The 13,593-nt window shown below is 34.7% G+C and overlaps 1 protein-coding gene across 2 annotated transcripts in view; it reads right to left on the bottom strand.

Annotated features, from left to right (window-relative positions):
* TICRR (TOPBP1 interacting checkpoint and replication regulator) overlaps positions 1–13,593 on the bottom strand; it is a 38,010-nt gene that overhangs the window by 22,054 nt on the left and 2,363 nt on the right. The window contains exons 2-8 of one of the 2 annotated variants that reach the window (XM_072618144.1): positions 11,929–12,220; positions 11,021–11,259; positions 10,273–10,504; positions 7,981–8,113; positions 6,881–7,017; positions 4,634–4,855; positions 804–955 (exon numbers count right to left, since the gene is read on the bottom strand). In XM_072618144.1, coding sequence (XP_072474245.1) covers positions 804–955; positions 4,634–4,855; positions 6,881–7,017; positions 7,981–8,113; positions 10,273–10,504; positions 11,021–11,259; positions 11,929–12,220 — 1,407 coding nt within the window. The remainder of the gene's footprint in view (positions 1–803; positions 956–4,633; positions 4,856–6,880; positions 7,018–7,980; positions 8,114–10,272; positions 10,505–11,020; positions 11,260–11,928; positions 12,221–13,593) is intronic. The other variant, XM_072618155.1, reaches the window with a different exon arrangement.

The following is a 13,593-nucleotide window of genomic DNA, read 5'->3' as shown; positions in this document are numbered from 1 at the left end:
TGAGACTGTACTTCCACCTGAAAATTCAGAAGGGACTATGAACTGCTCAAATGCACTAACAGCTCTCCTGGAACAGCTGAAGAAGGAAATAGAAGAAAAACTGGCCAATGATTTTAAAAGTATAAAAAAAGAATTCACTGACGAGAACATCTCTTTGAAAAGGAAAACTGAACAAATGGAAAAGGAAGTACAAAAACTAACTGGAGAAAATAACTCCTTAAAAGGAACAATTGGACAGATGGAAAAGGCGATGCAAAAGTTAACTGAAGAAAACAATTTGATAAAGATTAGAATTGGGCAAGTAGAAACTAATGACTATGAGACAGCGAGAATCAGTCAAACAAAATCTAAAGAATGAAAAGGCAGAAGAAAATGTAAAATATCTAATTGGAAGAAAATCATGATGTACTATTTAATTTGGAGACAGGTCTTTCCTCTCCATTTTCTCTCCGACCTTTTTTTGGACATACAATGAGATAAGCATCTAAGGAAGGAACTTATCTAAGCAAGTAATAGCTATGTGGCTTAAACACAGATTTAAGTTCAGTTGTGGATGACTTTGGAAATCTGGCTCTCAAAGGAAACAACACAAAGAAATCTGTGAATAGTAAGCAATATGTGGTATTGACTCAAGAGAAGATAAAACTACAACTTTAACTCATATTTCTATGAAGTCACATGGGCCCTGATTTTTGTCAATTTACTTTAGAATCTGGTGACATTTTAATCAGGTATGTCATAAATATGGGAAAATTCGTTCTATCTATGTTGAACCTTTAAGAAGCATGAGTGATCTTCCTTACTTCTAAGTCTTTGGTGACTCTGGATTTCAAGAACATTTTAATAGCTAAGATCATATTTTGGGCACTTGTATGTGTTAAGACTTCTCCCATGGCCACAGTTTTTTGGTAATTTCCATTTAAGTGAGATAGTAGCTCCTCTTCAGTTTTAAAATCTGTAAAAATAAAAAACATATATTAAATGCAGCTAACATTCTTTGGTATGCTTTCTAAACACTATTTTCTGTGAAGATAATAAATAATAACTCAAGACAACAGATTATAAAAATAGCTAAGATCCTCTTAGAAATCTTTCCCAAAGTCACTATGACACACCCATGAAAACTTAATGATTTCCCACATGAATGTACTTAATTAAAGAGGGGTTGAGGACAGTTTTCATCTTCATTTACATACTTTAGGCTAGTCCCATAACAATTTCTCCCAGTTCTATCTATCCAGTGTTTTTATCTCTCAAGTAATCAAAATCAAAAATTGACATTGGACCCAAGTAACAACTAGATGCACTGGTCCTATATTCAACTCTAAACCAATGAGATTTAAAATCTAATTAAGACTGATGCTTTGCATATTTAGTATGAACATCTGGCAAAGCATCCTAGAAATTATCTGTGAAAGTACTGATTAATACTAAATAAAAGTACTAAATAAGGCCTCAGGTGCAGTTCTGCTTGGGGAGTGTGATCTATTGTTTGATCTGACATGCGAGGATTAAAAAGTTGCCAGAAAGAGGACAAAAACCAACTTGACATTAAAATATGCTGGGCCGCTGCTTTAAAAGGTGCAAGTTTAAACCAAGTCTAATAGTAGCACGGTATTACTTACAAAGGACCTTTGTTTGGGAGATTCCTGACATGCTGGAAATAAAAAACACTGAACTTGGAAGGACAGGACCAAGTTCAAGTACTAGCTCTGCTACTTACCCACTGGGTGATAGTGGGCAAATCACTGCATTTCTCTGAGCCTGTTTATGAAGCTGTAAAATAAAGGGGTGGGTAAGACAGGCTCTAACGTTTCTTCCAGCTCTAGATCTATAAATGACTAATTTTAGGACAGTGGTGAAGCCCAACTTTTTTGTCAGATTTATTACGGAGAATAAGTGACTAAAAAATGGCTTTCTATTATATTTGTGCTTAGGAGCATACCACAGACAGAAGTCAAGGAGACTGGCACATTTAAGAAATAAATACGCATATAGATGAATGAATGCTGGGAAATTTGGGCCAAGAATACAAAAACAATTTCATTCTTTAAAATTCCAGTTTCCAGTATAAACAATCATTTCCTTTCAACAATGACAAAACTGTTTTTGTCTTTAATGTGCTTTACTGGCTCCGGCTTTTAAAATTTATCTATATTATACATTTACTATCTTATCTTGTTGGCTGATTTGTTTTGTGTGTAGGTGATCTAGATCCATAACTAAACTATGAACTCTTTGATAACATTCTGTATTTTTTCCATCACTAAGAGCACACAATACAGTATGAGGCACACACTGAGAATCAATAATTACTTTTGTTTTATTTTCAAAATTTGTATCTTGTTTTTAATGACAACTGCAGTTTTTAGCATCATTTTCATTTCTGAATATATCCTTTCCTTTCCTCCCCCTATTCAGAGACCTATTCCTTTTCACCAAGATTAGAAAAGAGGAAAAAATGGAGCTCAGCAAAACTGATAAAACACATAGATTGTTTCTAATAGTATATACACTACGTCATATCCAATATTTCTCACCCCAGGAGTGAAAGGACCCTACCCTGAAGCTGACTTAGTGACTGATGAGTCCCTGCTTAGAAACTCTACATCATAAGACAATCCAGCCACTTTCCCCTTCTGGCCCTTCCTCTAAAAGCCTGATTTACCCTCTATAAGGCTGTCCAGGTCCAGAGCTGGTGGCCTCATTCTTTTCTTACTATCCAGCTTCCTTTTATATTTGTTATTTCCCTACTAGAGTGCAAGCTCCTTGACAACACAGACTGTCTAGTTTTCTTGATTTTGTATTTCCAATACTTAGCACAGTACCTGGCACACAGTAAGTCTTTAATTAGTGCTTCATCTATTTATCTCAATTCTTCTCTGGGGCAAACTTTGGGACGCAGTCAATTAAAGGGCATGAAGGCTAAGAGATAATTTAAGATTATAAAATTATGAAAGATATGTATAGTATAAAATATCAACTTATCCTTCAACTTCTATAATAATGAAAATAAGCTGATGGTCAAATGAAGTCTCAATCTTGTTGTCACTTCTCTGTAATTTGGGTTTATGGGGTTTGATTTCTTGAGAGCAAACCCTAAAAATGAGATGACAGTTAAATGAAACCTCAATGTTGTTAATTCTCTGTGATCTGGATCCACGGTGTTTGATTTCTTGAGACCAAACCCTACAGGCTACTCACTTAGTGACCACAAAGAATCAGAATAAGGAAAATACCTTTAGGGTAGGAAAAATTGGTGCAAGGGTCAAAGAACACTTGATAGGAATCTTCATCTTCATACTAAATTAATGAAGCAGAGTGTGGAGAACAGAGATGAAAACAACTCATCTGCCCAATCTCATCAGACTGTTCTCCAGTACTGACAGAAATTATTCTTACCTTTATACTCAAAGCTCTTCCTTCCAATTTCAGTACTAAATATTGGCAAGGGGATAGAAAGGTAATCTATCCATAATCTACTTTTGTTCACTCATATTACGTTTTCTGCTTAGACTATCATCCATCTCCAGACTGAATTCCAACTCATCCTTTGAAAACCAATCCAAAATGCCATTAAACCCATGCACTTCCCTCGATTACCTCAGATGTCCACCTGGGAAGCTCAGTTAACAGTGTTGTTCAGCTCTCTAACGCACTTCTGCACTGCTGTGTGTGCTGTAGTTATCTGTTAATGCTTTATCCCCTTACTAAACTATGCGCTTCGCTAGAGCAACAACCATGTTTTATCTGAGCGCGTATCTCAGGGTTTGGCACACCGGAGACTGAATAAACATTTGTTGAATCTAAACCCTATAAACATATCCTTTGAAGATACTGCTAAAATAATTCTTTCCATATGTCTATATGATTACTTTTTATAATAACTAAATAACGATCAGACAGAGATTAAAATTCAACGTGTAAATTGCCCCTTCATTTACACTATCTCCCAAGTGACATAATTCTGTACTGAGAACTCTTCTGGTCAAACTAAGTAAGAACTAATATATTTGTGAAACTGCCTGGGCACCAAGATATTTCAAGGAAATTCAACATCATGAAACTAGAGTTAAGAATAGTTTTGGTGTCACTCTTCCCAACAGTCCTACATTTACCAAAATATTCACAGCAGTAGCACAGTATAGTTCTTTTTTTTTTTTTGTAGAAGCAAAGAGGTGGAAATAAATAAGTGCTCAATCTTTGAATGATGGCTAAACAAACTGTTATATGAATGAAATAGAATATTATGCCACCATAAGAAAGAACTAATAGGCAGAATTCAGAAAAACATGAGAAGACTGAAGTCAACAGAACTAGGAAAACAATATACATGACTATAACAATGCAAACTGAAAGAACAATAAAATAAAACTGAACTCTGTATAACTAAAATAACTAAGCAGGACTTGGTAAAGAGCTGAGAAAATCTCCTCTCAATGCAGAGATAGAGGAGAAAGAGCGTTATTGCAAAGTAAGTATGGTGAAAATCAAAAAGTACCATTAAAACACATTTAAAAAAAGAAACAACACATTAAAAAACACTTTCACATATATGCCAGGGAATCCATTGCAATGGGCCCCTTATCTGTCAACCATGAAGCTTCAGCCAACTACAGGGTGTAACAAATACCTTTAGGCTTAGAACTTCTCAACATTTTTCCTCTGTCTTCCAGTTTTTCGTCAGTTCTTCTGGAGGTTGCCTTTTGGACTATTTTCTCCCCAGTTGAAGAAGATGGGCTACAATCTGGCTGAAGTTTCTGAGCTTTTACATTCAGCCTTGCAACATTCAACATCTTGAGAGAACGTGACATGCTCTTCATCTTTTGTCTGACTGGAGTACCAGGGACGCCCCCTGGGAAATATCAAAGGAAGAAAAAGATTTTTTCATTTCTAGGAAGTACAATTAAGAACTTATTCAAACTATTCTACAGAAGTATTGCAATAAAATATAAGTACTACAAGAAACACAAGAGATATACAAGAGGAGAAAAAATGGAGTTCTCTCCATTTAGGCTTGGGAACAACAACAACAAAAAAAACCACACCATGATCAGGCATAACTTAGCATGTTTCTATAGATTTTCCTAAATCTTCAGAAAATGAGAGGTATCTTAATTTTCCATACATAAAACAGTTTTATGTTATGACAGTAGGGCAATCCCAATGATGATTTGTTAATTTCGGTTCTAGAAACTAAAAACTGTCCATCACTGAGAAATTTGCTGTTTGAACATCTATTCAAAGAGACATATTAATAAAAATACAGCAATAGCCCCAGGGAAGTCTTACTCTTGGTCACGATGGCTGCCTCATTGGAAGTAGTCTACTCTAGCACAAACCTAAAAATCACACCAGACCAATAGTGGTCACAAAATCTAATGACTTCATTCCAAAACTGCATAACTGGTCAGAAGCCAACAGACAACAGGAAAGTGAACAGTGCCAGCGAAGTCAATGCCACGAAATTAGATGGAAGATTACCAGTGTCACTGGAGAATGGTCAGAAATGTTAGTGACCTGCATTTCTTTTTATCCTCCTCCTCTCCCCTCATTCATGAAATAGCCCCAGCACTGGAAACCACTCCAAGAACAGCACCAACCAGTCCAAGTGCTAGTGCTAGTGCTCAGACTAAGACCCTACGTCCAAGAGCTCCAAGATCCCCAGCACGCTGTACTGAGATGCTAGACGGCACTAAATATCTGTCAATCTGAATTTGAAGATCCAGGGTGGGCCTAAACCCAAAGGTCAGTACAAGAACTCAAGTAACCTAGGTTGATATCAAGCAAGTCAAATATAAAATGCAGTAACAGGTAGTAGATCCTGGTCCTGGCAAAGTCTCAATTTAGGAACTAAGACTGTAGAGAGGAATAAATATTAGATATATACCACTATAAAGAAATATAATAGATATAGCGATACTCAAAAATCCAACCTAGAAAGAAAAAAATAATTTTATAACAATGTCAAATAGAGACTTAAAGGGAAAAAATCTGATTTTTCCACTTGGACTATATGAATACCTAAAAGAAAAGAAGAAAAAAAGTAAATAAAATCTCTGGAGGAAAGTGGAAGGAATAAGTGGCTTATTAAAGAAACATGCTGCCTCCAAATTAGAGAAGACCAAACAGAAATCAATGATTAAACTAGACAGCAAGAAATATTAGCAAATCAAAAGAATGAAACAATAGAAGAAAATGTGAGGTATCTGCCGTCAAAAACAGCTGATCTGGAAAACAGGTAAGGAAGGAGGAATTTAAGAATTATGGGACTGCCTAAAAATCATGATTAAAAAAAAAACTGGACAGAAATCACGAATTAAAACTACTTTTATCCATTAGAACCAGAAGACAAAGTGAAACTAGAAAGAATCCATCAATCACTTCTTGAGAAAAATGTCAGGGGAATATCATACCCTAAATTCAGAACTACCATATCAAAGAAAAAAAATTATAAGTAGCTAGAGTTCAAGTACCAAGAAGACATAGTCGGGATCACACAAGACCTAGGAGCTTCTACTATAAACAGAGATTTTTGAGTACAATTATTCCAAAAGGCTTACAAAAGCAAGAATAACTTATTTTGTGATGATAATGCCTTAAAATAAAGGTGAAAAGAAAAGATAGCAAGTGAAACATTTTTTAAAATGCAGAGAATATAGAAGGAAGTAAAGATAAAGAAGAAAACTTTGAAAGTAATGGGCTGAATTCATATGCTTTTTTAAAAAAGCAAGTAGTATAGAACAGATTCAGTTTCATATATTATTATTCATCTTTTTGTGTTCTAATTTGAATATGGAAATACTCATTTTTAAAAATTTGTTAAGTTCAAATAAAAAAAGTTTTTAAAAAAGAGAAAATAATTTTGTTCTATACATACTTTTCTTTTTGTTATCTTCCTGACCAACTGCAGTAAATTCTTCACGAGATTTTCTCTGGTAGAACTCAGAGAGAAAATGTGTTAGCTCTCCTGTCTTAGAAGATTCTTCCTTATTAGATGAGGTAGCCTGCAGTAACCTGTAAATAAATAAAAGTCAAACTATAAGGGGTCAGAGGGAGAGGTTAATTCCCTTCTAATTTTTTGCCTCTTAATCATTCAATTTTGTCTTAATACTGGGAAGAAAAATCAAGTAGAACCCTAACCAAATAGTGAAAAGTTCAATGTCTATGAAATTCTGATATAGCACAACTTTCAAAATTTGCCTCATCCTTTGTTATTTGTTTCTTACCAGCTTCCATTACTTGATGTAATTTCAGGTTGGGGTGTGTGACTATGAGAACAATAAATGTATATATATAGTTGTCATAGACTAATCCTTTCTCTCCCCCACCTCCCTTTACAGGCACATAACTCTGATTGGTAAATATGTGAGTGGGATTAACACTCTTATTTTATAGTATATATTTCTAGTTTACCTAGAGATCACATGCTAGAAAAACCCAACAGATTAAGGTTTTGCTAGATCAAATTCCATAAAACACATGAATCCTGCCATCATGACAAATATTTATTTCACTGGATAAATTTCATCATAAACAAATTAATTAAGTCATGTAGGAGGATAAAGTTCTCTTCAATGGTGAAGTTAAGTAATTCACTTCACCAATATGACTCAACATGAAGGACACCAAAAAGAAAAACTGGTACTCTGCAGAATACAATTTCCAATACATATTAAGTATTGAATACATAATCAAACTGATTATAGTGGACACAGTTATTTCAGATAATCCAAAAAGTACATTTACAGTAACTCTTAATTGACTTTAGGTTATATTATAACATTTTAAAAAACAAATTCCTAATTATTTTTGCTCAGGTTGATATTAAAATAAGCTTGTTTTCCCTTAGCATGTGTCAGCTAGACTTTAGAAGGTACATACTAGAGGACCATATTAGTTGATTAGATAATCCATATGTAGACAATTGAGTATTCATATCAATAACCAAGCAATAGACAGAGAAACAAGATATTTTACCAAAATGATTCCATTAAATTTGAACTAGCACCACTGTGATTAGAAAAAGGAAACCACTTTTCAATAACTGAAGCACTCCAAGGATGAGTCCGGCCAAGCTCCTGCTGGGCCCACTCAGGAACAGGGATATCTACTGGAAACAAAAAAGGGTCATAGACAGAAGGAAATAACACAATACAAACAAACTGAAAAATTTAGAAAATCTGACCTCCCCTCTTCAATTTCTCTCTCCAATGGCCAAATCAAGAATTATTAAAATAAAAAAAATTGTTCTGCTTGGCCAACAAACCCCAATACTGACTATGGAATATGATATTTAAAGTGGCAACAGTACCAAGAAAACTTAAATATATTTACAATTCTCATTCTAATAATACTTTTCTACAAATTATGAAATGTATCTCTGGATTGGGGTTCTTAATCTGGGTCCACAGAATCCCTAGAAGTCTGTAGATAGATTTCAGGGGATCTGTGAACTTAGATGGGTAAAAAGTTATCTATTTTATGTATTTAAAAATATTATTCAGAGAAGGGATCCGTAGGCTTGACCAGACTGTCAAAGGGGTCCATGTCATAAAAAGTTTAAGAAGCTTTGATAGATATTAGACAGATATAAATAGTAAAAAAAAGTTATACTCACATGTCTATATTTCTTATTTTAAAAATTATATTTCATAGAATCCTCCATTTAAAGTACTACTTTTATGCCTTATGATGTGAAAGTACCCTGAATTATTGAAAGCTACATGTGTATAATGTGAGTTTGAACAGGCTTTATCAAACTGGAAAGGCCTGGTAAGAGGCCATATGTGTCATCCATAGACCAGTCTAGCTACATTCTGGGACACTCACTGCCAAACTGGTCACAGTTTGATGAATATTTCTTACTGAAACTCCTAAAAACTTCTACTTCATAGAAGAATCAGGACCTCCATTGATAGAAGGAGTACTCTCACACTAATGAAATTTCAAGGTACTACTGCCTAGAAAATGGCTTAAGTCTAATAAAATGTCTAATAGTATTAAGTACATGATGAAAAGCAGATTAGAAGAATCAAACTTTTGTTAACTCATTACTATTTCATTGCTTAAAATTAAAGATTTTTTATTATGTTCTGAAATGGAATTCTATTAGATCAGGTCTGGTGGGGAAATTTTTAAAATATGGCTCTCTCTTCCAAAAATACACCTGCCAGAATCTCTTTTTAGTGACCTTCTGGTTTTGAGAAATATATTCAAAATTGATAAGACTTTATAGGCTTTATAGGTTGAGGAAATCTTATATTTGCATAAAGAACAAAAAGCTTACCAGTTACAATACATTTCTACCAGAAATGTTCTCCCACAAATAGAAAAAATAATTTAAACTGAAACTCTAAACATAGTATAAAATTAATGACTTTGGATTATCTGCAAGACTGACTAATATCAGTATCTTTAAATTTACTCTGAAACAAAGTCAGAGTAGAACATGGAGATCAAATAAAATATTCTGCTTCCCCTTTATCCAACAAACAGCTGAATTGCATTCATTTACAAAACACATGATTTTACTTGCCTATTAAAAAATTATGTAAAATTACAGTATTTACACTTGTGATCTACAACATCCAAAAATTCAACAAGGTTTAAGTGAACAATTTGACTTCACTTTTTCATGGGGTCAGTTTAAATTGAGTAAACAAAAAAAACTGCTTCTAAATCACCACTGAATGTATTCAAACATACTCAATTCCTATGAACCGTAAAGTTTTCACTCTAATGGCAACAATGTTAAGGGAGGTAGTATGAGGCAGCACAGAAAGCACTTGGAACTGGAGCCAAGGGACTTAGGCATGCTTGATTCCTGGCTCTGCTCTTTATTACTTATGCCATCTTGGAAATATTACTTAACTCTTCTGGACCTCAGTTGCCTCAACTGTAAAATGAGAGAGTATGAGCTCCTGATGCTTTTTAAGGTTTTTAATCTGAGGTCCATGAACTTGCTTTTGTTTATATTTCAATATAATTGGTTTCCTTTATAATTCCAGGTATTTAATGCATTGAAAAACAGTATTCTGAGAAGGGGTCCATAACACACAAAAAAGTCTGGAACTCTACTCTTTGGTGATCTCTAAAATTACTGCTATGGTACTTTCCAGCTCTACAGTCCACGATCCCACAAGACCTGATATAAGGATGGGCAAATGCAATTCAGTTCTGCTGTGATTTTTTTTCTTTATGGACAGAGAAAATACAAAAGCTTATTTAAGGATACCAGAGTTCAAGTTTAACCCTAGATTATGGGCTTACCTGAAGTATTAGAATTTTCATGTGCATTATGAATCTGGTTCAATACACTATTTACAACATCTGGAAGAAGGTAAGTTGTATCCTGAGTATTCTCTGTCACATATTTGTGGAGATTTCTCTGGAATTCATTGCATTCATTTCGAAACACAGTGAGAATTGTAGCAGTGGTGGAAAGAGGAGATATAATTCCAGTACAAGGTGGCCATCCTTCACCAGGAACTACATCAGCAACCTACATGTGAAAAAGGAAATCCAAATGATCTTATGTGTATTGTTGTGATATTCAGAACATTATATAGGTTAGTGAAAAATTAGAAGTCGAAAGTTTCTTTTTACATTTATGGTTAAATTAGAGAGACTATTGCTTCTTGGTTTCAAACAGCAAGGCATCATTTCACAAATCGAAGAAAGTAGGTAACTGACAAAACTCATGAAAACCTGGATTACAAAACGCCAAGGCAGCAAGTGCATTTACTGGTGGTTGTATTACTCCTCCATGAATGTTATCTCCTACTAGTTCATCTGGGATCTAAAATGCTGTCAAATGGGCACCTTTTCTTTCCTCTTTCTATATTTCCATATCTATATCTACACACACACACACACACAAACATGTACCAACATTCACAATTATCATGGCTATACCTTATGTTTTCCAATGATTTGGGGAATATATTTTACTATGTCAACACAGAAAGAGTTATAGTTTCTCTCTTATACAAAACTATTTTATATAAGCAATACTTACCAAATGTAATTCTTCAGCGGACAGCCTTCTAACAAGTTGCTGAAACAACCTCCCTTGCTCTGATTTCTCATTTTCTAAGCTCTGTAGCATCCAGCTTTCTGTGCCAATGCTGCTGCTCATTGGATGAGTCCAGTGGGATACGGTGCCATTTAAGAAAATACTGACTGGTCTCTGAAAGTTCCTTTGATGCACAGCTAAAGGCTCAAGGGTAACTATCCAGGTTTGCTGAGGTTCATTACCTGTTTTATAAAGAACAACATTAAATTTCAATTTAAGAAACATATTCATAAGAAAAATGGAAAAAAATAAATGACTTTGTCAGTTTTGGTCCAAAAGCAATTATTTGATTCTAAATTTATACTCTAGCGGTGGGGCAATGGCAATAATGTCATTGGTTCTGCAGAGGAAGGCAACGAAGTAGCCAATAACAGTCATGAATTAGTATCTAGATGATGTCTTCAAAATTATAGTTCAGACGTTCATGGGAAAAGCATTCAAACAGTACTTTGTAAGCATAAAAAAGGAAACCTTTAAACCCAAACTCAAAAAGCTTAAGAGCTAACAACTTCTATGCTGAAATTCACCATAATTCTATGGCTTCTTTAGCATGTTTACATCTTGACTCATATTTCATAAATACTTCAATAGCTGTGATGTCAAAATACTGCACTGTGTACGTCAAAAAATAACCCTTGACCTAAAAGGAGCTCATAAGACTTAGCGATATTAAAAGGAGCGGCAAAAACCCGCCACACAACAACAACAAATAATGGCTTATATCTATGTAGGGCTTTACACAGCCTTTTTTACAATAACAAAGAAACTGAACTGGTTTGCTCAAGGTCACAAAGAACAGAGAAAGCTGGTATTCACATTTAGCTTCTTACTTAACTCCCTTATCTTCTTACCTTCAGTAGGCAGGAATAATGTCCCTTCTATCTGTGGGAATGATGCCTGGTATCTGGATGATGGACATAGTAAGCAGTTTAAAGTAGAGTCAAATGGCAGACTTGAAATCCATGGGAAGAACTGGAGTTGAGGAGGTCCTGGGTCAGCATTCACCCTTTCCCGGTAGGGCAACTTTTCGCCATCTTGATTAAAGCACTGGGCTAAAATTTCAGAAGGCAAAACAGTTCCTCCTACATGGTGGAATAGTTCATACATCGTCCAGTACCCGAGGTGATCTGGGGAGCTCTGCAGCTGCAATAAAATCAGTCTCAGGTCATCAATCAGTAATGTTAAAGGAAACTACAGAAAAACCAAATCCACACCTGCATTACAGAATCAAATATTTAATTGGCATAGTTAGCCAGCAAAGAACAGCTAGAAGTTTCCCCACTTTGGTCTAGTTTGAGAATGTAGTATGGAGCATCCATACCACTACAAGAATGTCCATCCTTCAATTCCTCTCAAAGATTACCTTGCATTTGATGTGTACATGCACTGTATATATACACTTAAGATAGTAAATTTTTGAAATCAGGGACAGTTCCAAGTTTGCTTTTGTATATACCCAGCCCTTCATTTAGCAGAGCCTCACACAGTATCAGGAGCTTGTTTATTGACTGAATACAGGGAATAAAGTATTTCATGCAGCTTTTTATGACACAGAATAGAGTTACTAGAAAGCCCACATAACCAAATGAAAATTTTGTGCAGTTAATTGGCTTAACCTGAAACTTAAATCCAGTTCTGGTCATAAGAAAGTTAAGAAATTTTTACTGCTCTTCAGTTAGAGATGACATGATATACAGTCATTAACACTGTATTAAGCACTGTACATAGGTGGTTTTTATTTTAATGATATATGTTTAAACAGACCAATAAAAGATCTTTCCTATTTCGTATAAAGAAAACAATACTTCCCCAATAAAAAAAAAATAGAAGTGATACAATGTTTATAGGATGCCCAATTTGCCCTGTCTTTTGACTCAAGTTCAGTGAGGGCCATGACTTGCAATAGGTCAAGATTAAAAAAAAAAAATACATGGTACTTGTACCAAAAAATAAAACAAGATACTTGAATAGCCACAAAAAACTGTTTCCAGGGTCCCAAATGGTTTACCTTTTTCCAAGCAGCAAGAAACACAATAAAATTCTAGAATAAATGGATTTAGAAATACTTGAAAGTTCTTTGAAAATATTTTATTGATGCTTTATTATTATTTTTTAAAATCAATGTCATTTCCCAAATATCCATGCCCATAAGAACGATCCTTTGTAACAAAGTACAGGGAGGCAGAACCAATATATTGGCCATACCTTAAGAGTTTGTTTTAGGGAGAGTTTAACAAATCATTAAGCATTTATTAAATCTTACCATGTGCTAGGTACAAGTCATTTACCTTCTCCGAGTCAGGGAGAGGAACGGGGATCTGTGATTTCAGTGGTAGAAATGAACTCACAGATGAAGAAAATGCAAGTTAGCCTTTCCTTGCAATTTATAATCTTAGAGAGTTAGCTAAAGCACTAAGTAATTAAATGACTTGCTCAGGGTCTCTCAAATGATTTGTCCTCTGACAGAAATATGTCAGAGGCTGAATCTGAACCCACTGAGGTCACATCCTTAGTCA

The sequence above is a fragment of the Notamacropus eugenii genome, chromosome 1, assembly GCF_028372415.1.
Source record: "Notamacropus eugenii isolate mMacEug1 chromosome 1, mMacEug1.pri_v2, whole genome shotgun sequence".
Taxonomy (NCBI): domain Eukaryota; kingdom Metazoa; phylum Chordata; class Mammalia; order Diprotodontia; family Macropodidae; genus Notamacropus; species Notamacropus eugenii.
The sequence above is the reverse complement of the archived record's forward strand: the minus strand, read 5'-3'. Positions and strand labels throughout refer to the sequence as shown.